Here is a 25156-nt window from a genome sequence, read left to right on the forward strand (position 1 = left end):
GACTTAGTTTCTGAGTCAAATTACTAAACATGTGAAATTAAAACCTTTAACATTCAACCCTACCTTTCTGCCAACTTCCATTCCTCCAACTCAGGACCTCTGGGCTACTCTGCCGAGTTGCTTTCTACAACAAGCAATTGCCTTGTGCCTCTTAGTGACGAGCAGCCACCACAAAGACCATGACATCTGCTCTAGCAGTTCTCCAGTGCGCTCCTGGTGTGATGACCACTGTGCTTCTCATACAGGCCTTGAACATAAGCATGCAGACGTAGCTATGTGGGAGTCACACCAACTCCTCTGTGGACTGTGTCATGTTTCTGAACTCGGTGTGAATATTTAATACAGTTAATAATAACGATGCAGTTATTCACTAGTATAGAAGCGAAATTTCATGGCCTCAGTAAACATATGGATGTAAACATCTTAGTAAACAACTTAGGATAAGTTCAAGTTCAAACTACCATTCATGGAGGCTAAGTCACAAATTTGATTTAATAGCCGTTGGGGAAGAAAAGTAGTAAAGATGGATCCTATCCATTAAAGTCAGGAATATCAAAGTCTAAAGTATCAACTGACTTTTAAATATATGCAGGCCCAAAATAAATGGAATAATTCAAACATACTTGGAAAAATTCAAACTACATCCTGTGAGAAGTAAAATAATTCAGTTAGAAAATTAGATCACATATTCATATATATAATTACAGAAAATTAGATTACATATTATATATAATTACAGAAATATAAAGAGTACCCTAATTTTCTCTGGTGAAAAATTATTGTTGTAAATTAAACTGTAAATCTCAAGTTGCTGTAAGGTTTTGCAGTTAGGGTCTGGACTGTTGACGTTAATCATAGCAAAGGCTCTTTAAATAGATTGTTTCTGTTCCTGGCATTCATTCTCACCACACACGACTCGCCTAGGCTTCATATGACATTTATGTTTTTATCACTGCTGTCCACTAACAAAAAAGACCTCGCCTTTGCCAACAGGGACGGTGTAAACTGCCCTCTCCTATTTGCTCTCAGTATGTCATGCAAACACGCACCTCAGATTCCACTCGCAGCAAGACCAATGGTCTATGAATGGTTAATGCAGTCCTGGAAGTTGAGTTTTGATAAAGCATTTAAAATAACCAAAGAGTTTGCCACATTGTTTGCTAATTTGAATGTATACAGATGAGCGAAATAATATCAAAGTACTCACATCACACACAACTGCACCCTCGAATTATAGCGGGCCTACTCGTTTAAGTGGATGAATACAAACACGGAAATATATAAATTATTATATGTTAGTCAGTAAAAAGTTACAATTTAGCAGAACGTAAAAATCCGTCAGTCAGTAGTATCCTTTACTTCCACATGATTATCCTGCTGGCAGACTAGAAATAAGTAAGGAATTCTAAGTTAGGGCTTCTCCATCTTAGTATTATACCAATTAAAGGGGTTGAAAACATCTCTGTTATGGGGACTGTCCTGTACTTAGCAGCATTCCTAACACGCTAAAGCCAGTAGCACCCCCACACCCCACCTATATCAACCAAAAGTGTCTCCAGGCATTGCCAAGTGTCCGTCAGGAACAAAACTGGTGAGAATCATCAGTCTCGCCAACGCCAGCCCCTTTAATCTACGATAATGATAGGACAGGATTCGACCTACAGGAGTCTCCACATTATCTAAGAATAAAAACTAAAAAGAAATACATTACTATTTAGTAAGCAACCCCTTGCTTTCCTTTAAACCTTTTTGTAAAGAATACTAGCTCAGAGCCTAAGAGCTGGGGCCAATATTTTCAAATAAGCCATTTGCCAGCCTCCTCCTATCTCAAAACCCCTCAATTCCATCACAGCTGACACAGGGTGCACCCCTGGGCTCTTCAGTCCCACAGGATGGAATTATCAGGGGACACGGTCTTAAGCAAAATCAGGGTTCTCACTCAGGAGAGCTCGCTAGTACCACTTCGGCACACCTTGCTTTAATGGGCTGTGGTTTCAACTGTAACAAGTTGTTCTGCATACTTCCTACTACAGCTGTAACTACGTGACCTCCTGGTTTCGGTTTGTCAGTGTTTTCGCTGATAGCTGAGCCCAGATATGATTTTTCCTGAGCACTTCAGACCCAACATTCCAGGACACAAGATCCAGGCAAGCTTTGCTCAGAGCACCCGTCAGAGTAGGAACCAACAAACACGTTTTGCCTCTTCCTCAGCCTCGTCAAACATCAGCTATGGAGTTTCAAAACAGTATGATCTTAAGGGGGAAAGACATTCTTAATAAACAGCGACAACTTAAGAAAATGCTGTCCAAGTCAAAAATTATTTTGCCCTTCATGTTTTATGAGAGAATGCCGATTAGGAAAAATAAAACAAGTCTTTGCATAGTGATTTTCCACAGAAATTGAACATGACTTCTCATTGTGCAGAGTAAACACGCCATTCTGACGCTGAAACTTAGGCTCTCTCAACTATTTCGAGTAATCAGAAATACACCCAGAGGCATCTTTGCTAAGCACACATCACTGCTCTATAGTTTAGAAATACTTATTCAACAGAACTAGCACACAGGTTCAAAATGGCTTGTTCATTTAAAAATATGTACTGTTAGGCTTTTAAATGATTAAAAGATTAAAGCCCTACCTGAGATTTTATGGTATACTGCTGAAAGAGAATGTGTACTATAAAACATATGTATCTACAGGGTTATTTTTCTTTAGAAAAAAAACACTGGGCATATTTAAATTTTTACTCTCAGTTTTTATATAACTTGAAGCTATTGCAATAAATCTCTGAAGCCATAAACTAAATCTCTGTCTGAATTTGTAGAAACTACTTTTTGCATTTATATTATTTCTATAGCTAAATATTTTATTCTATTTTCTTCCTTGGGGGAAAAAATCGGTTTAAGAGCCATTATATAAGGAGGTAGTCGTTATTACAAAATTAAGTCATTTTCCTGTCACATTTACCTAGTAACATGAGTTTGCTCTGAGTCACTGAAAGCAAATTAGATTTATAGGGGGTGAGGAGGGGAATCTCACAAGAGCTTAAAACTAGATTTCCTGAAATCATGTAGTCACATATGAACACCATTTTCCATCTTAAAACCCAACGGCAACACCTGTGCACACGTTTTTACCACCCTCCGTTTTCACTTTCTCGCCCATACTATTAAAATAGTGAAAAACAGTTTGTTTTTTAAAATCGGCCACAATAGACAAGGTTATTAGCTTTACCTGTTGGTCTTAGGTACTGCTGCCTTCCAAATAATTAGAAAGTCTCATCAGTGTCTCATTTTCATTTTAATGTTAGCAATTACGTCTTAATTCCAAAGATATAAAAACTATTTTTAAATAATTATTTTTACTCTGTAAACGTAAATACAACTTCCAAATTAGCTTTTATAAGTATGATGACTACCCTCACCATTAGCAACCAAACACGGCTGTGTTGGACAAGCATTAAAATATAAATTACCATTTCAGTTAGTATGGGGATTTAAAATAAGACCCTGACTTGTCATCGGTTACAGACAGCTTCATAGTCACAGTCCCTAAGCTATTTTTTAAATAGTCTGTTTTGGAATGAGAACAGAGGAAGACAGAGAGAGGAATGATTTTTCAGTAGCCATGAACTCTCAGGAATTCCTTTCACTGAAGCTACAAGCCTTAAGTTTAAAAAATATGTAACAAGCCAGTGAAACTTACTTGACAGTGACTCGATTTGATAAATCCTGTAGATCTCCAGGATGAAAAAGCTGGGCTTCCTTCAATCCAATCTGTTCACAAGCTTTCAAAAAAACGTTTATATTATCCTGTGGAAAGAAGTGGAAAGTGACTGCTTAGCCGAGCTCTCTCTCAGACAAAGGTCACAAAATTTTATGATATAACTTCCAAGCTTCAAAGTCCAATTACAGCAAGCAAAAAAGGAGGCAGCAAGACCGACGAAATCATGTATTTAAAAAAAAAAAAAATACACGGGCATGTGTAGGCTTTCAGTCTTCCAGAGCATAAACGGTGGTGCTATCTTATGCCCGACCATACACCGTTTCTGTGATCTTTGTGACTGGCACGTTAAACATTACCTGTTATAGGACAAGTGCCTAGCCACTGAGCAGTAATCTACACTTTGATGTCAGCTCTGCTCTGCAAACAAACGCCCTCTTCCCAGCTTTGCATGACAAGCCTCACCTCTTCTCTTTAAAAATAACTCCAGCTACTGACATCCACCCACCCAGAAACTGTTGGCAGGGAGGAAATAAGAGGAGGAACATTCTGTTTCTATGATTACAAATTACAGAAAGACTGTGGAATACCACACCTGGAATCTGGGTTTGGTTGCTGAGCCGGCTCCTGACAGACAGGGAAACCATACTACAGGACCCAGGGGAAGCCTAGTGTTCATTGGCTAAATCACAGTTCAGGTGTGGCGCTTTACTCACGCCCTGCACCTGCCTCAGGGACTGCTTCCAAAGAAATGAAAATCTAGGTTGCCCTCATATCTAATTTCAAAACCCAAATCATCCATTCACAAACCAATGCTTTTCAATCATGTGAACTGCTACACAGACACTGACTATAATATATTTTATGTTATAGCCAAGTGCATTTCAGAGACACACCTTCGGTGAGATATTAGCTTGAGCTTCCACATTTACTTCTCTTAAAATCTTTTATAGGGTTGTGCTTGTGATGATCCCTTGTGGACTCTTTACCCTCATTTCATTAGGGTTTTCAGGCAGGAAGGTGGCCTCGCAGCATGCCAGCGCAAGTCTGTCCACTCAGACACGCTGGCAGCACATCTGGGGTGGGAGCCTCAGAGCCTCCCCGAAACCTCACCTCCTTCTTAACAGCTGGCTGTGAGGGACCAGGAGACAGCTTTCTACACCTGGAGAAAAAACTTACTGTTTTCCCACACTGAGAAGCTCATCCCCACAGGAAAAGGCAGGATGGTATGGCAAAGTGGGAGCAGATGATAAAAAGAGGAAGATGAGCAGACTAAATTCAACAGTTTGGATTCCTGGAGAGTGAGGGGATTTAGAGAGAGGGAAAACAAATGTATTGCAAGATAAAAGCAATACTGATTGCTAGAAAACTCAGGGACATGAAAAAATAAAAAGCTGTAGAGGTGAGAGGTTATTCTAGTGTACTACCAATAAAAGGCAGTGCGAGGTAAGTAGCTGAAATCCATGATTTATTTTGAGTAAGAGGGCAAAGACTAAAGGAACTTATAAATCAAAAAGTTGAACAGCTTAATGAAAGGTGTGTAATATAACTTTATGTGGAATAAAAGGGAAATAATTTATTGGCCAAATTCTAGGGGGAACAAAGTGATCATTTTGCTGGTAAGATCACATAATTTTTAAAAACAATATTACTTGTAATTACCAAATAATTCAAATTAATGATTCTAAAACTAGCTCTCAGACAAGCAGACAAGAGTTAAGTGTTTTGGCATACCAGTACCCCAAATCCTATAGGGTACAAGTCTAATGCCCGAAAAGTAAAAAGAATCCACAAGAAGTCTTTGCACAAATTCAATTTGGTTCTGAATGTTTAAAGTGTTATAAAACATTAAAACAAAGGTAAACTAAAACTATTGAATAGATAGCCAAAATAATTCTTCACATATTTTATAAAAACATAATAGCATTCATTCAGTTGACAAATATGTACAGATTGATAAGGATAGATAAAGCCATACATGCCTCAAAACCCATCCAAAGTATTTAGAAAGAAACCACTTAAAACATAAAGTGACTACACTTCATTGGAGAAAAAGAAAAAAAAATACCTTTAATATAAATAAATTCTAGTTTTAAATAAAGCCTTTATATTAAAAAGCAGAATCTTTTAAACAGTTAAATGATGCTCAAGTTTAAAACAGACAAACTTCATACACAAAGTCACAGTGGCCGGTGCAGGAACAGATTGTACTAAGATCAAAATTGTAACCTAAATCATGTTTGCTGGACTTGAGCCCACTGGTAATTTATTTTATGCAATTTCAAAGGACCTAGGCAGAGAAATGCCTAAGGGGACATACAGAATTATAAAATTTTCATGTCTGGTGAAACATCAAGAAGCCACACCCAGCCCAATGTATTAAAAGGAGATGCATTCAGTCCTTGTTTAATAGAACCATTTTCACTTAAAACTAGCAAAGATAAGTAAAAGCAAAAACAAAGGACAAACCTGAAATGACTTTTATCTCATTGAACAGGTAGCCAGGACTCCAAGTTAGCTCTGCCACTAACCAAATGTGTGGTTTTGGAAACAATAGTTAACCTTTCTGGCCCCATTTTCCTCATCTGTGATTAGTTTGCGGATCTGGAACCCATTATCAAGGGCACACACTTCTCTCCACAAGGACAGGGAAGCCCAGCTGCTCCTAGCCTAGCCCTTCACACAAATATTTCATAGCCCAACTTACATAAAATACTTCAAGTCAAAAGCCTGCTCTACACATCTGCAGTTCCTACTCTGAGGACCAAGAGTGGCTTCTCAAAAATAAACACACAAAAAAGATGACCCCTAAAGATCTGCAATAGCTCCTTTTAGGTTTGTTGTTCTATGACTATGAATAAAAACATTCACTATATAAACAGAAAAACCAGGATTACAAGAGATTTTTATACTCTCTCCAATCCCTTTTCTGCCCCTTGTCCTTGAACCAATTATGAGAGTGGTCATAGCAGGTGTGGCGTGGAGAAGACAAGAGTAAATTAAAGAGAGATTAATGAGTCAGGAACAGTAGTTGTTAACAACTGAGGCAAGATGAAGAAGCCACATAAAGTCCCAAGATTCCTAGATTTATATTAGTCCACTGTAGTACCTCTACTGGTTATCAACTACTGCATAGCCAATTATCCCAAAACTCAGCACCTTAAAAAAAAAAAAATAGACATTTATGATTTCACACTGTTTCTGATGGTCAGGAATTTGGGGGTAGCCTATATGTGATGGTTCGAGCTTGGGGGTCTCTCAGGTTGTGGAAGACATGGTGGTGGGAAAGGGAGTGGGGGGCTGCAGTCCTCTGAAGGCTTCCAAGGAGTGGCTCACTCACATGGCCGGCAAACCGGGGCTGGCTGTTGGCAGGAAGCCTCTGTTCTTTACAAAACAGACATCTTGGTAAGGCTACTGAACAGAGCAAATGATATGAGAGAAAGTCAGATGGAAGCTGCACTGTCTTATGACCCAGCTTACGAAATCACACTCCATCATTTCCTCTGTATCCTGCCAGTTGCATAGGTCAGCTCTGTTCAACATGAGCAGGGCTCTACAAAAACATAAGTAGCAAGAGGTGAGGATTATTGGGGACCGTCTTGGGGACTGAGGACCATATTCATTTTCTTGCCCCAATGATTCATGTTCCGCCTACATGCAAAATATACTAACCCTTCCTACGGCATGGAAAATTCTCATTCCTCTATAAGGTGAGCTCACGGTCTGAAATCTCATCATCTAAGTCAGATCCAGGTGTACGTGAGGCGCTTCAGGTCTAGTTCCCTAAGTATGGCCCTTGAGCACAGTTCCTCTCTATTTGACTGCCAGCGAACTAAAAAGACAAGTAACCTGCCCTCCATACATCCAACATAAAATGGCAGGACAGGTGTAGGCTGATTCCTAGAGACACTCCAGTTCAAAATGTGGAGAAATAAATGCCACAGGAATCACTGGGCCACAGAAATTCTGAAATCCTGAAAGGCATAGATTGGCAAGCCGTTCATTAGCATTAGAGGCCTGGGAAGATTTCTCATGATTTTTGCTTTACCCTCTAGACTCTTGGTTCACCTTAAAAATTGCTTTTCTATTTTCTTTGAAAAGTACCCTGTGTTTGCAGCAATGTCAACTTTTCTCAGTTTGCTTCCTCCCCATAGAAATTTGGGGAACTAAAGGTCTCTTGGTTTTGTAGTCCTCTGTACATTTCAGTCTAAATTTACAATGTTTCTGCAAATAAAATTCTCTCAAATATACTTGTCTTCTGTGAATCTTATTGGACTTCATTCCATTAGATTAAAAAAAAAAAAAGCCACCCCACAAATCCCTTCAAAAGAAGCCCTCTCTGCCTTGGGCTGCAGAGATGGCTATTCGACACCACCCTTAAGCTTCTTAGAAGCCCTGTTGCTTGACTAGACAATTTTCCAAAGCACTACTTTGGATTCTTCTAAGATCTCTAAAAGAATTTTACAGCCACACCCTAAGTTTCAATCTTTAAACACATTTTTCCTGGCACTGCTCTGAATTTGATCTTTACCGGAAAGCCATTTCTCAATTACAGCATAATTTACTGACCAAGGAGGCTGATAATTTTCAAAATCAGCAATTCCTGTGCCCTTCATGTTTACCATTCTATCCTATCCTCCACTCTCTCACATTTTATTATAATCAACAAGAGGAAGCCAGGAAGCCCTTGAACACTACACCTCGAAATCTTTTTGGACCACCTAGTTTACTAGATATAATTTACTAGTAACAAGGGAATAAATATCATGTCAAAGTCATGGGTATACCACAGTAGAAGCTGGCTTCAATACCTATATACCACTGAATACAGAATAGTCATTAACTTGGAGTAGAAAAATAAACTGTTTTAGAGATATTAAGTTTCAGCTATCCACATTAAGGTGTCCAGCTAATAGTACATTGGCTTTACAGCCCATGAATAATATCTGATCTTAAAATTTGGTTTGGGAAATCAAGCACATATTGGTAGTAGTTGAAATTAAGGATGCGAATGAGCCCTCTTAGGAAAATCAAAGCTAGAGAAAAATTCACAATCAGACACCAATATTTAAGACGCAGTTTAAACAATAGGAGTCAAGAAAGAAAAAGTCTAGCAATCAGAGAAATCAGAGGAAAAGAAGTGAATAGCATTGTGAAAAACAAGGGAAGAGAGAGTTTCAAGATGGGAGAATCAGATGCTACAAAGAGCTCCTACAAGGCAAGGATGAAAGAAAACTGCCCAAGAATTTGACAATCTAATGGAGGAATCTTAGTGAACATAAATTCCTGGGGGATAAGGAGTAAATGAGTGACACTGATGATTAGCCATGTACTACAGAGCAAGGATCATCCCAAATCCAAAAGCCTTCCTTCTCGCTGTTACCCAAATAGTCTTATCTCCTTCTCAAGTTTCCCTTCCTCCAAAGCTCTCAGTGTTAGGATGCTCCATTTCCGAAAGGACGAAGTGGGGAGAGCAGTTCTCACTCCCATTTGCCTGGCCCCAAATGTTCTATTTCCTCCCAGGATTTCCCGGTTTTAAATATGAACACAATTATACATTTCCATGGAGTCTTAACTCCTCTCTAACTCCATTATAAATCTCGAAAAGAGAGTTATGAGGAGAACATGAGGCCAACAGGAATATTCTAATACTAGACTCAGAAGTAACATAGGCCATTGGTAACCCTTCCCCTATCAGAGCCTTTCATCGCATTCTTCCAAAAGCCCTTATGCAGTGACAAGTTCCCATGCCATGTAGGCAGTTTCCCTTGCTCTTTTTTAGGAATGCAAGTAGTTGGGGAGAGTGTCAGGGGCCCAAGTTGAACTAATCATATTTTAACAAGTTCTAACCAGCCAATATAAGGGCTCTCTCATTTTTTTATTTTACTACTTTTTCCCTCATCCTATACCTTACTCACTCCCACTCCCCTCCATTAAATAACGCCTTCTCTCTAAGAACATACCCTAAAGAGTCAGAGATGTTCACACAAGTACATGTGTAGGCACACCTTGTTTTATTGCACTTAGCTTTATGGTACTTCACGGATGTCACATTTGTTTTTTTTACAAATTGAAGGCAAAACCCTCTACCAGCAGAGATCACAACTTGCTTTATTTTGATATTCATTTTATTCAGGTAGTCTGGTAATGAACACATGATGAACACACGATATCTCTGAGGTGTGCTTGTCCATGCTTACTGACAGCACTATTCAAAACAGCCAAAAGGTAAAAACATCTAAGATGTCCATTAATAGGTAACTGTGATATATACATACAATGGAATATTACTCAGCCGTAAAAAAGAATGTAGTAATGATACATGCCACGGCATAGATGAACCTCCAAAACATTATACTCAGTAAAAGAAGCTAAACACAAAAGGTCACATACTTCATTTACATGAGATATCCACAATAGATAAGTCCATAAAGACAAAAATGCAGATTGGTTGTTGCCCAGCTTGGGAGGTAGGATAAATGGGGAGAAACCACTTAATTGGTAAGAGGCTTTACTTGGGAGTGATGGAAATGTTTGGTAGTGGAGCACTGTGAATGTACTAAATGCCACTGAATCGTTCACCTTAAAATGGCTAATTTTATGTTATGTAAATTGCAAAAAGTGCATTCTCTAATGTGCTTAAAAATGTAAATATCCTTTAAAGTGTCAATTTATTTATATAGTCTAAATTATATAAATAGCATTATGGTCTACATTTTTCTCTTCTACACTGAATCATCTTGTTACATAAAAGACTAAATCCTCGTTAAAGTGTATGCTACACTACCCTAGCCTCTTAGCCTCCCCAAAGTCACTTTCATTTTTACTAGGAGGATCTTTTTAAAAAAAGTGTCCTGACTAATAAAATTTCAAGTGTGATGAATTCCAACATGCAGATGGAATACGTTGTACTAAGACATTTTAATATCACATTGAACGAGGAACTGTCTGTTAATAAGATCAAACCAGTTAGACCCACTTACACAAAAATTTCCTGAGTGTACAGTCCAGAGCTATCAATATACAAAAAGGGGTTCTTTAGGATCAAAATCCTAACTAATTCTGAAAAACAGTGAAGCTATGCTGAGGGATGTAACCTGAGGCCATGCCAGTGACACCTTAAAATGAGGCTCCCAGAATGACAGCCCTTGGAAGTGCGCTCCATCAACAGAGCAAATGCTCTCCCTGTGCTCGTGTTGGCCTGTTATTCCCGGTGAGGTTCTACGTTCTATGCCTACTTTAAGATTTTTCAAATCAAAAAGAGAGCACATTATACAACTCCCTCGAACCTGAGCACATGATGGTACAGATCAATTTATCAGAGTTGGTGACCTCAGTTCCTTTTCTACTTATAAGAGGGCACCAAACTCCCTACCTTCCTCTCCCTTTGGAACTGACAGCACCAAAAAGTTAGCAGGCCTGTGCCAGCAATCAAGAGATTGTCACCATTGTTTGAGGCAGAGAAATTGAACTAAATCCATGCTTTAGAATGATGGTCCTGTTGGCCGCATGAGAATCATAAGAGGGAGCATCAGAGTCACCACTCAAGTGATGGTGATGCACAGTCGGCGACTGCCCTAGCCTCTTGCTACTCAACACGTGGTCCACGTACCATCAGCATCAGCATCATGTGAGAGCTGTTAAAAATGCAGACTCTCCAGCCCCACCCCAAACCTGCTGAATCAGAATCCACCTGCTAAGAAGATCCTCCAGGTAATCTGAGTCTTTGTAGACATAAGTGTTCTGGCAAAGAACAATATAAGAAAAATATTTCAAATGACTTAAAGCATTGTTTCTCCTTAGTGTGAACACGAATCACCTGGGGCTTACAGAGCTCACCATTAGGCCATCACCAGAAGTACTTGAATTCCATTCTTACGATATACTAATTGTGATCACATTAATTGTGATCATTCAAAATTACCTTAAAGCAACTCCCAAGCAGCAGAGTAAATGCTATATATCCAAATTTGCATTTTAATTATAGTTTGCATTAAGAAAGCCGTTTAATTACAATTTCTATTAGCTGACATCTAGTTTTTTTTATTATTATTATTTTGGAGAATTCATCCTATTTTATGGCTTAGCTAATAAATGTAAGCTGTGAAGCAAGAGCTACATTTTATGACTATAATATGTAGGTAAATTCTCAGAGATGCAACTTCAGTAGTTATTTGTGAGAAAAAAAAAGCAGCTAGGGTTGTTTTTGTTTTGTTTTGTTTTTGTTTTTGTTTTTGTTTTAAGTTTTCCTTGGGTCTTTATTTCTCCATGAAGAAAAAGGCTTGGTCATTTGCTGGCTGATAGCAAAGGGACTGACAAGGAGCACAGTCAAGTTTTGTCACAAATGAAAGTAGGAATAGAAATGAACTAGGAATGCTTGAAAGGAACTGCCAAGTGACACTAAGGGCCTAGGAGATTACACATGATAATTATGCCAAAAGCTTGATTTCATTTTTCTCCAGCACTGCTGGCAGAGCAGGAGGAAAAAAACCAGACCAAGAGAGGTAGAACTGAGAGTTGGCAAGTTAGGGCAGCAGCAGACCAAAAGAATGAGGGCTGAGTGCTCTGGCAAAAGACTAGTTATTCAAATGCTTAATCGACTGGTCACAATTAACTACACAGAAGCAATAACAGGCCTTGTCAAACTGCAGCATGAAATAATGTACAATCTCGCATATCATTCAAATCAAACTTAACATCAAAAATGAATTATAAAGCTTACTCTCTCTTTTTTAAAAAATGCTGAAATAGATGCTTAAGAAGTTCTGTCTGATAACAGATTGATGGTGGCCAGAGCTGGAGGGTGGGGATGGGGGTACATAATGGGAGTAAAAGAAAAAATGCTCTATCCTCGAATTATTCACGTTCTATGTTCCAAACAAATAAGTAATTGCTTAGAGAAACATGTCATAATGACACTAAAAGGCATATTTTATGAGCCAATAATGCGTGTTTAATGAAGGAAGACTACACAGTAAAACTTTAGAGCTCACTGAAAATTCACGTTCCTTCAGTGCAGCTGCTCCCACCACCCTTCACAGAATCACTTTTATATGTGATGTGTCTCGATCCTCAGATCTTATTCAAGCTTTTCCAGCCCCAGGGACTTCCTGCTTTGTGAGACTGACTCACTTTTCATTCATTTCTATGTCAAGAAAATCCAAAGATTCTCTCACTGCAATTGTAAAACATTGTCCCTAAGTCTATGTGATTATGGAGTTTGAGAAGCCCCACAATAAGCCCACTTACTAGCTGGATACTCAGGAGAGCTGATGGTCCAGTTCCAGTCCACATGTAGAGGCCTGAGAACCAGGACAGTCAATGAGATATTCTGAGTTTCAGTTCACAAGCCAGCAGGCTCAAGACCCAAGAAGAGCCAATATTTCAGTTCCAGTGGGAAGGCAGGAAAAGATAATTGTCCCAACTCATTCAGTCAGGCAGAAGTCGTTTCCTCTTATTCACAGAAGAATCAGCCATTTTCTTCTAGCCGGGCCTTTAACTGATTAGATAAGGCCCGCTACATTAGGGAGAGAAATCTGCTTTATTCTGTCTACCAAGTCAAATGTTAATCTCATCCAAAAACACCCTCACAGACACACCCAGAGTAATGTTTGCCAAAATATCTGGATACCCTGGGGTCCAGTCAAGTTGACACACAAAAGTAATCATCACAACTATTGAAACTGTTCTTGAACTGGCTTTCCTGCTTCTTTTCTTGATTTCCTTCATTCTACCATTCACACACCAACCGGTGATCTTTTTCTATTTTTAAGTTTTGGTTTTTTTTAAGATATAATTTACATACCATACAATTTACTTATTTAAAGTGTACAATTCAGTGGTTTTTAGTATATTCACAAATTCATGCATCCTCTACCACAGGTAACCAATGATCTCTAACAACAAATTAAATTTCTCTCAAAAGCCCCCAGTGTGGCTTCTCATCATGTTTGGAGTAAAATGTGATCCACTCACCAAAGTCCATGAAGCTTTACAAAACCTCGTTGGCCTACATCTTCACCTCACTCAGTTCCAGACTGATAGTCTTCCTCGTGGGTCCTGCCTTGATCCCCGCTCTTCTCCTTCTGACTGGAGAACTCCTACTCATCCCCATATTCTCCCACTCCCCTATTTCATTCACACTCTAATCAAATGTCAACTCCAGAAATAAGACGTCCCTGTGCACCTTCTCTGATATACTTCTCAAACATGCACTCAATCATTCTCTGCCCATTCACTTTATTTTTCCAGAGGAATTATTGGTAGCTGGCAAAGTATTATATATTCTTCATGGTAATTATTGGCACCTGACAGGTAATAACTGATTTATTGACTGTGCTCCATTAGAAAGGAACTTTCTCTGCCTTATGTGTGGGTATATCCCAAGTTCCTACAACAGTACCTGGCAAATAGTTAGTATTCAATAAATATTTTCAGGAAGGGAGGGACAGTCATGGGCCTAAAACCCATCAAGTGACCAATGCCTTCATATCGGTCTTACACTTAAGTTCTATTTTTTATTAATCTCATTTCTTCTTCCCTTTCTAAAATCTACATAAGGTTTCTAAAGAGAGATGTGCCAAGTGTTTTTATATCTGAATAAAACTGTCATGTATGATATGATCCTGCTCTGAATCATTGCTTTTTATTTCCACAAGTTAATTATAGTGTTGCTTTACGAATTCTAATTCATTATGTTTTAAAAAAAGATTGCCCTCAAGGCCGAAAGTTGGCATATAAATGTTCACCTTAGATTTAAAAACAAGTAAGTTCTGGAACTCCAGGGAAGTACTCCTAAACTGTGACGAAGAGATAATGGCTAGAAATAAAACAGGAGTTTCCTGACTGGCAGTGCTGCATCATTATGAGGCTGTTGGAAACAACTTCAAAGCTGACACTAAGTTTTTAAGCTTTCACTTTTGGTGATACTTGCCTTTAATTGGGAGTTGGAGAGAAGTAGGGAGGCAAGGAGACTCTTATTTATAGGCCATTTATGTTGAGGTATGTGAAAGCATTTAGATAGTTAATATTTAATATTTGTTACCTTGAAGACAGCCGATACACAATCCCCATTCAGTCTCTTTTCTCAGACTCCTGATTGTTAGATAACCCCAAACTGTTTCAAAATATAGATAGTGGTCCGCAGAAATTCCAGTAAAATATGTTGGAAAAAATATTTAAATGAAAACACAACCATTGAAAATGTCATTTTCAATGCATAAAGTAGCCTTACTTTTAGTAAATGCTTACCTTTTATGCTATAATTGCTTAAACAAGTGTAAACTAGCCATTAAAAACAGCAATACTCTATTAAGAAGAAAAAAGTACTCCATATTTTTGTTATTAGAGTTTTTACAGAAAATAATGAGATTGACAAACTCGTAAAATAAGAATAATTTAAGTTTTATTGTTTGAAGCACAATTAAATTATACAACTTGTAACCGTGGTTTAGCTTCTCTTTGAAATAAAAATATTTCTTTGGCATAGTTTTAACAATGAGATGACAACTGAGCAGTTTTAATCAAGTTTATTGATATCGTTTAAACTTCGCTGTCTCCCTTAGGAAAAAGAATAGAAAAAAATGTATCTTTTAACTCAATAAACACCAAGGCCTGATCCAACATACATAAAATTGTTCCAATACAGTGATAGGTGAGAAACAAACAAAAATTAAAAAGCATGGTAATTTATGGAAACATCTAGCTTTCATTATTTATCAACTCTGAGGAAATCGAGAAGATGCAAACTAAATAAGAGTTCATTGAAAGGAGGTGACCTCAATGCTGTCCCCTATCCACGTGGAGATGGAGATCATGGCAGCCCAAATCACCTCTGTATGAATGCTGCTCTTATTGGCCAAGCAATCAAAGAGACAGGAGAAGTAGATCAAAAAGAATCTGATTTGTGAAAACCTCTCCCAAATTTTCTGGGTGGAAAATCTCCTCAAGAGAATCTACAAAATCAGCAAGAAAATGCAAGAACAGAAAAGAAACACTATCAATCTTACCATTAAATGGTTATTCTAAACTAACTTCACAGTACTGTCTTCCCATGCTGTCCCTTGTCATCAGTGTTTTGTACACATCGACATCCGAATAGATTCACAAAAATATCTTGCTTGTTACCGAGTAGAGAGATACTCCATCTGAGGCCCACACTAGGTGTAACCTTCAGTCTCCACTCTCTCAAGCAAGGCAGATACTGGCGGCTAAACCAATTTGATATCCCATTCTATCATTCCTTGAGTATTCTCTTTAATCATACAAAATTTACTCTTGCCTTCTACCCAGAAAACTGACACCCTTGAATGAAAATAATAATTATATTCATACTTTTATTTCAATTTGGATGGGAAAGCAGAGGAAATAGAAACGGGCTTTTTTTCCCTGAAAACACTGTCATAAGGTCTCATATTTTATTTTTTTAATTCGTTTGTATTCGTAGAAAGAGCTCACAAGCTCAGTGTCCCACAAACTTCCCTTCTCCCAACCCCCACAGCTTCTCTACCCCTGGGGAAATAAAGGAGATAAATACAGTCATTGCCTGAGAGTAGGTTTTCAAAAAGCACATGGTAAAACCTGAATAAGAATATTTAAATTCCTCAAGTGAATGTTCTGTTACTGCTGGAAAGGAACAAATTTGGTGTTTTAACAGTGACCTTGACACAGACTAGGTTGCAGTACTGTGCTGATACCCAAGTATATAGGAGGGTGAAGATGAGTCAGAAATAATGTTACACGGGAACAAGAATGTTAACCACTAATATAACCTTGTGAGAAATGGCAGCAGGAATCCCAAAACTTGCCTTATTTCTTGAAGTAGCCATTATGAAGGCAAGAAAAAGTGACATATCCAACAGCTTAAGCTAGCCGGTATCCTTGCATTTCCTGCATTCTCCAGAATTTTACAGCATTCCTGAATGAGAAGACAATCCTCTCAGCCTCTACAGTCAAAACCTTACACATTCCATTCTTGAAAGTAATCTGAAAGAGTAACCTTTTAGGGCAAAGATGTTCCAATCCAGCACATATTTTTGATGCAAGTGTGGATATACTGAGGATTTTTCTATTGAGTCCACTAACAGACACAAACATTCACACAAATGAATGGTTCAAACCAAGTTTTCTGGAATATGACTGCTTTTCAAAGGGAAATTGAAATTGAAATGGCAAGCATGAGTAGATCAATCAAATCTAGTCAGTTGGCAAACTAGCCCATATAAAGTGATAGTGTTTACTTTCTTGATTCTTATTTATTTATTTTTTTAGGCAAGGCAACCCTTGGTTGACCTTACAGATTGCAAGGACCCTGCCAGTTTATAATCTCTCTCTTTTTTTTTTTTTTTTTTTTTTTTTTTAATGCCTACAGCACCTGGTTTTCCTGGTGGTCTCCCATCCAGGTACTAACCAGGCCCAACCCTGCTTAGCTTCCAAGATCAGATGGGATCGGGCTGGTTCAGGGTGGCATGGAATGATTTATCGCATAAGGGTCATTGGCAATGTCAGGAGACATTTTTAGCTGTCCCGAGTGGGGGGTTGGGGCATGGTGCTAAGCTAAGGATGCTGCTAAATATTCTATAATGCACAGGACAGTCACCTCCAACAAAAAATTATCTGGCCCAAAAGGTCAATAGACATTAGGGCCAAGGTTAAGAAACCTTGCGTTAGCTAAATAGAAATAAACCAGCAAAGGTCCAAGATGACTATAGTCTTAGAGTTAATAACTTCCATGATGTTTTCTAAACGTATTGTATTTCACTGACACTAACACATCAGATGGTAAACACTATTCGGATTCAATGGCTCTTTTCACCATCAGAATATCTCGCCTGTTTCTCAGGATTTTGTTTTGGGGTTGAACTTTTTTATTCCCAAATAAAGTTTTTGTTTTGAGTTTCAACGATCTGAACATACCCACATTTAACAGCAGCTAAGTTTTTAGAAGACTCAAACTCCAGGGTTAGATTTTTTTTTTAGCATGTCTTTGTAAAGAACAGAACTTTGTCAAGAAAAGACAAAAAGAAATTAATTTCTTTATAAAATAAATAAAACTCAGTCAAGTGAAAAAAGCCACATCTCTTTGGGAACATGGTTACTGCCTTCCTCCACCCCACCCGCCTCACCAAAAAATATATGATTATGAATAGTTCAAGACGAGCATTCAATATTCCTAAATTATGTAACACTTCTTTCTGTATCATCATTGCTCAGGGAACAGTTCACGTTTTTCACACGAGTCCATGTACAATGGGTATATCCACTGCCGTGGCTTCAAAGCTAAATACACATGGTCACTGACATGAAATGGAAAAGTTATAGCTAAAGGAAATAAAATAAGAGGGAGTAATGGATAAGAGGGCATGGAGCACTATAATCACTCAGCTTAATAAACTCTTACACAGAAATTGTGTAATTCTTAATGTATTTGACTTAACTCGGCATATCTGCCCCACAAACACCTCATTCACAGAACCCACTTCAACCCACACACCTGCACTGAGTTAGCTAAAGGGAACCAACACTTCTGACCACAGCCCACTTGGCCAAGACGACTCTCTTCTCAAGGAACTCATGAACAGGCTGGTCAGTGACCCACGACACCTGATCTGTTTAGATTCCTCTCTTGGGAACCTCAACTAAGAGACACCAATTCCAACAGGAAGAAAGTGATCACTTGGAACGTAGCTGCTATGTTTCTGCTGAGCACTGGATTAATGGGAAAGTCCTCTGGAAAATTCCTTAAAACACTCCTCATCCATCTCACTTAGCTTGAAAGCATCTCTGCTCTCTGTTACTAAAAAAAAAACAAAAACAAAAAAAAAACTGCATGTAAAACTGGTGAATTCTGAGTAAGGTCTTTGAATGTGCCAATGTCAATTTCCTGGTTTTAATATCGTACCATATTTATGCAAGATGTTACCATTGGGGGAAAATGGGTGAAGGACACAGAGGACCTCTCAGCACTGTTCTTGTTGTTTTGTTTTGTTTGTTTTTGCAACTTTCTGTGAATCTATATTTAAAAAAGAAAAAGTTCTTTTAAAAAGCATGTGGGTTTGCAGCTGTCTGTGACCTGTCCATATTACTTTCCCAAGGCTGCCATAACAAAGTACCACAAACTTTGTGGCTTAAAACGACAGAAGTTTATTGTCTCACAGTTCCGGAGGCAAGAAGTCCAAAATCAAGATGTCCGCAAAGCCATGCTCTCTATGAAACCTGTAGGGAAATTCTCCCTTGCTTCTTGGTGGTTTGCTGACAATCTTTGGTGTTCCTTGGCTTGTAGAGATGTCGCTCAAAACTCAATTGTCACATAGCATTCTTCCTGTGTGTATCTGTCTTCACATGGCCATCTTCTTATAAGAACATCAGTCATATTAGATTAGGGGCTCACCCTACTCCAGTATGACCTCATTTTAACTAGTTACATCATCTACAATAACCCTATTCCCAAATGAGTTCACATTCTGAAGTACTGGAGTTTAGGACTTTAATATACATCTTTTTTTGGAGGGGTGGGGGTGGAGGCAGACACAACTCAACCTATAACATTAACTCATCAAATACCTAATTCTAGAGCATATCATTTTTCAGAATTGAAATCTCGTTCATTCATTTGTTCATTCAAAAAATCTTTGGTCTTTTCATGATCAGTCCCTATATTATATGCTGTGAACACAAAAATTACTAATATGAAAGTCAGCCTCAGTTTCTTCATCTTTCTTCTATAAGTATCAAAATCTAAGGCTTCTGACATACTCCTTCAAGGAACTCCTGGAGGTCAATCTTCATAGACCCCTACAACTGCTCATGGATGTCCAATAAAATCCCTATCTACCGTAACTCTCTGCATCACATTTATTACTTGGTGCTTTCTTGTTCATTTGTTAATTTATATACCTGGTCCCTGCTCCCCTGCTAGAATGAAAGCACTTTGTAGGTAAGTCCCTTATCCATCTTTGTTCCTCCAATGCATCCCTATAAACTGGAAAAATTATTGACCCCATAGGCACTCAATTATTTGCTAAAAGAATGAGTGAACTACAAAAGACCATTCATTGAACATCTGTGTGTCAGACTATCATCCATTTCTATCCTCTACAATTTATTAACAACCCTACCAAGTAGATGCTGGAGCTCTAATTTGTACTTGAAATTAAGGCTTTTGAGGTTTGATATAACCATCCTAACATACAAGAAGAAGGAGTCAAATGAGGCATGACAATAACTTCAAACCAATTAGGCTGAGCCCAGTTCTGCAGCTATGGTCACTCTTAATGTTCCCACAGTCAATTGAAAATGCTCATTGTGCTGTGTTTGGGAAATTATCCTATTTAATATGCCAGAAATACACTTTATTTTAGTTTCTAGAGATAAAATCTAAACCAGCTAGAATTTCTGATGCTTGATACAGAAATATTTAGAGATATTTTTGGATTTAAAAATACAATACATTTGTGATTTCCTCTCATCACAGAATCAGAAGATTGAATGAAACCTCTAGTGGCCAACAACAACAAACCACCACAATTCAAGCATTCCAAATATGCAGGGTGTTTGAGATCAGAGGCTAATTTCATTCAAAATGCATGTAATTGATCCAAGAAATGACTATTTAAAATCTAAGCGTTAATCTAAGAGTAACTCAAGCCATTTGAAAATATCCAGAGTACTTTCAATATAATTCAAATTTTTAATTTTCACAGAAGTTATTTCTTAAAAGTTATTTTCATACAAAGCTTATTTAGTCTATTAAACTGAATGTTCTTCCTAGAAAAATTTCAAAAACCAAGTTTATTTAATTTTATTTCTTAATACCTTTTAACTCGCTCTATTACTACACTATATTCATATATTACACTATATTCACATGTTGCTAGACAGATATTTTCTAATAATAAATACCGCAACCAACTCATTCCTGTCAAAATTTTGATGAGATCATCATGACAGCTGCAAACCCAGAAATTCTGGTACTGCTACCTTTAATTCTTCATGTGTTTGATATCTGCCTACACACGATGGCCAAACAGAAGGTTCCTGAATGTATTATAAGCACAGCTTAACTATTCTAAAAAGGATAGATTTTTTTTTTACACTCTAATTATTAGCTCTTAAACTTCAGTGTTTCGTGAAGTTAACTTTTTTAACTGACTTCTATCATCAACCTTGATTCTTAGGTATTGCTAACAATTTCAAAAATTATCCATCATTTGTACTTAATTATAAATTATTTATTTCCAAAGACACAGCCCCACCTCATTACTGGTCTCTCCAGTGTCTTGACCCACCAGAATATTTATGCAACGACAGTGTGCGATATTTTTCACATGCAAAATTCCAAATTCAAAGCTCAAAAAATCTAGAGAATCACCTACAGTCCTTTTATGGATATTAGTGAGGCAAAGAAGCCAGTGACCTACCCAATATCAGATAGGATGTTGATAGGAAACCTATCACATAAAGCAAGACAAGCAGGTCTTTAGTATTTTGTAAACACACTCCAAGATCTGTGTGCTGAGTGAGGGTAATGCAGAAGCAGGAAGTACCAGAAACATAACTGGTGAACATGGACGGTTTCCCTAACTGTGGTCAGCTAGCAAACAACGTATGCAGGCTCAGCTTCGAAAGAACGTAATCCTAAACAAATGGAATCTGTAGAAGAACTAAGCCAAGAAAGAGAACATATGAAGTCTGAGAGCACAAAAAATCAATAAAGTAAAAGCTTTCCAGCAGCACTAAAAGCAGGAAATGGACATCACTAAACATACTTTTCTCGAGCAAAACAAACCCAAACCTAATTTCTATAATAATTCCTGGTAAGAGAGCCTGTCTATGCCCATCTTTTTACATTTTAAAAACAAAGAAATCTAGTTTTGAAGATAATTTATTACTTACCAAACCTGCTATTGGTGTGGACAGTCTATTGATCTTCTTAATGACACCAGGTTTAAGCTTATTAATCAAACTGAAAGAAAACAAAGAAATAAGATATGCAATTACAAGACTGCCAATATCAGTTTTAGTATTCTTTTCAATATTCTCAAAAATCATGTATACCACTATTCCATCCCTAACATGTTATTCAGAGCCAACAGCTCAACAGAAAGTAAATGACCAAGAAAACACATCAAGGAAGAGAATAAGAACAGCGTCGCCAACAACAGGGACTAGCCTGTATAGACACACTTCTACATCCGAAGCCATTTATTAAAGAAAGGTAAGATTTCATCATTTCGAGTTGCCAATTTAAGAATCTCTTTATTATAATTTAGTTTGTGTGGTCCTAAGAATACCTTTTTCAATTAAACATTGTCATTGATTTCTCAAATTGATCCTTATTTTAAAAGGTAGCTTTAAAACCATATTATTTTGCCAGAGTTAAAGGGTACAGTGGAACTCATCCTAATGGCCAACTAATTCTTATTGGTAACTCATTTGGGTCCATGATTGATTGGTTTGTTACCATAGCAAAATGACTGGGTGAAAAATTAAATGTACCAGAACTCCCCCAAATAGGCTAACGGTTACCTCAGAATCTAATGTCGAACAAGATAAAGTTGCGCTGACAATTTGCAAAGATATCTATATATCCATACTCTACAAAACTAAAAAAGAGCATAGCTTTGATAACTATAACCTAGAGTACACTTTTTGGTTCCAAATCTAGATTATTGTGAATTCTATTTTTTGTTGTTGACTGATACAGTGCCAGGCTACACCGAAATTTAATATTATAATAATGTTTTTCTATTAATGCTATTTTGGTTAATTAATCATTAATCATTGCCAGAAAACAACTTGGAACAGCGACTTTCCTGTTCAATAATCCATCCACCAAAAAAAAAAAAAAAAAAAATTTATTTATTTTGTAACAGAGCTCCAATAGGAAAGCAAATTAAAGAGAAAGAATCAAACATTTTTAATTTACTGGTCTCCACAATGGGCAACAGAAAATAAAATTTGACACTTGTGGAATGTCACTCCTTCAGCATTCCAGAGATTTATATACACACTTGAATGTGCTAAAAATAAAAAAAAGACAAAAGTCTCAATTTAATAGCCCTCAGAATGTTGTTCAACAGGATTCAAAATGACAAAACGATGGCTTATAAAGATTTAGTCTGATGAACAAAAGATGTTTTCTGTTTTCATAGTTTCTTCACACAAAGGTCTTTAGACAATTTAATATAGATAATAAAACCAATCCCCTCAACTTTAAGCATTTTCAAAACTGTTAACTCCTTGATTCCTAATTTATTTGTGCAGTGACAGCCATGTAGGAAGAAAGGTTTTCTCCCTTCATAGCCACTTTATTTTTCTTTAGTCACTAGCTGAGAAGGTAGAAAAGAACTGAGCGGGTTTATAAGAAATGAGAGCTCTAAATTAGTTCCTCTAGCTGTTCCCTATTAACCAGGTCTTTCTTAAATTCTATTATCAGTGGCATTCCTGCAATGCATAGAACTAACAACTGAAATAGTATTTAATAGGAACATAATTCTCACAGAGTATAAATCAAGAAGTTTGTGGCAGTTGACCATTACTTAACAATGACTCTCCTATAGTAACCTGGATCTTAAAGTGTAATCTTTTAGTGATATAGAAAAATTAAAAACCAATATGAGCTGGGGCAACTAATAAATTGTCAGGGAAGCCTGGCATTAGCTGTCCTTGTTAGAGGAAGAGTACCATACATTCTTCCTCCACCCATTTGAGTCACTGGGGACTTTGTCCAAATTATTCAATTTACATGTTTACTGCACTTATCATTCTGTATCATTACAGTGTAAGTAATATCAGGAGTATTTTTTAAATATAGTTGCTGGGTTCTCAGTTAAGTCAACCAAAGGAAGTAAGGGATAGAGGTAAAAGAAAGAGCATGGATAAATGTTGTCTCCCAATAATGAGTTGACTCCTCCCTCATCAGAAAGTTCCAGAGCTATTACTTAGAAGCAACGCATACAGAGCGGATTGGTGTCCTTCGCTCCTCAGGCTCCTAGCACACATACAAACACGGAAATAGCCACGAGGGAAAAAAACCACACCCTGGATAACTCGCAAACTACCTCTAAAAAGTCATGTCTTGAGATAATCATGCTAAATGAAATAAGCCAGACAGAAAAAGTTGAAAATCACATGATATCACATGATATCATGTCAACAGAGGAAAATGCTGTTTTGGTTTGTCAGTTGTTAAAATGGTATTGGTTCTAAGTACTAGAATAGAGAGAAAATACCCATATGGTTTGGGCAAATACCAAACATCCAATCAAATTATGAATCATGAATAATTATTTTCATATACAATTAAAGAAAGAATATGTAGGCGGTTTCTTCTAGAAAGAAAAAGAGATTTCATAAAAATTTAAATTTCTGTGAAATTAAGTATATCTACAGGAATAAGGGCATAGTAGTATTTCAAATAAAATACAAATGTCACACAAGAGAAATACTACTCTTTTTTGCAAACAAAACTTCTTTGTATAATAACTGTTCTCCATTTACATATATTCCTAAAAGCAACATTGACTTCAGGTGACCGGCTGTATTCAAGAATCAGATAACGTGATAACCTTCCAGGTGCCTATGTGTACAAGGAATTAGAGCAAACAAGAGATCATTTTATCTGCCCGTATCCCCATGTCCCATCCCTCTGACCTAATGCAGAATTATATAGTTACTCCCCCCAGCCCTCCCTTAGGTCATGGCGTAAACCTGGTGATATGCTTCGATAACAAACAAGAGGTTTGCTCTTTTAATAAGATTAAAACCAGAACAGAAATGACAGTCATTTTGTATCTCCCAATAAGGCCTGCAACCCTCTCCTTCAGCTCATCCCTCCAGGGGTTGTCTCTTTCCTTTTCTACTCCCACCCAAAACACTGTCCACCCCCTCCAAAGGAGCTGAGTTACACAACAGATGCTAAAAAGTTGGCTCTGATCAGAAACCTTGTCACCAGTGAATGTGACATGACTTTAAATATAAATCAGAGATGACACTCTGAAAACCATACATCAAGCTCAATATGATGTCTAGCTGAGTTATAGAAGGTTTTAATCAGAGCTAAAATTTGATGGTCTATCCGTTAGTCTCTAAAAACTAGTTCCAAATGCCAAACCTCACTTTCCCCCTTATCAGAAAGCTCTTCAGCAGAGGTACAAAATGTAGGGACATCTTTGGACTTCCCATTTCCAAAGATTTTCCAAATGTACCAGAAAGACTGACATCAAAGAGCACAATACACTGAGAGTAAACTTTTTAACCTATGAATTATTAGGTTAGTCAATTACAAATATATTTCTAACACCTTCCTGTCAACCATGTTTTTTAAATCTATATACCTCCACAGCTGTCGAACTTTTTCTATTAGTAACTAACTTTTTTAAAGATATAATAAAGATATTATACATTTCCTTACAAATTAAGAGCAATGATTTTT

The 25156-nt window shown here is 37.4% G+C and overlaps 1 protein-coding gene and 1 pseudogene across 9 annotated transcripts in view; both read right to left on the reverse strand.

The window, feature by feature from the left end:
- LMO7 (LIM domain 7) overlaps positions 1-25156 on the reverse strand; it is a 180693-nt gene that overhangs the window by 85492 nt on the left and 70045 nt on the right. For all 9 annotated transcript variants that reach the window (XM_016149351.2, XM_016149355.2, XM_036228897.1 and 6 more), the window contains 2 exons: positions 21616-21685; positions 3706-3812 (listed from right to left, as the gene is read on the reverse strand). In XM_016149351.2, the coding sequence (XP_016004837.2) occupies positions 3706-3812; positions 21616-21685 (177 nt within the window). The remainder of the gene's footprint in view (positions 1-3705; positions 3813-21615; positions 21686-25156) is intronic.
- LOC118609823 lies at positions 17093-17193 on the reverse strand (annotated as a pseudogene).

The sequence above is a fragment of the Rousettus aegyptiacus genome, unplaced genomic scaffold (genome assembly GCF_014176215.1).
Source record: "Rousettus aegyptiacus isolate mRouAeg1 unplaced genomic scaffold, mRouAeg1.p scaffold_m13_p_11, whole genome shotgun sequence".
Classification (NCBI taxonomy): domain Eukaryota; kingdom Metazoa; phylum Chordata; class Mammalia; order Chiroptera; family Pteropodidae; genus Rousettus; species Rousettus aegyptiacus.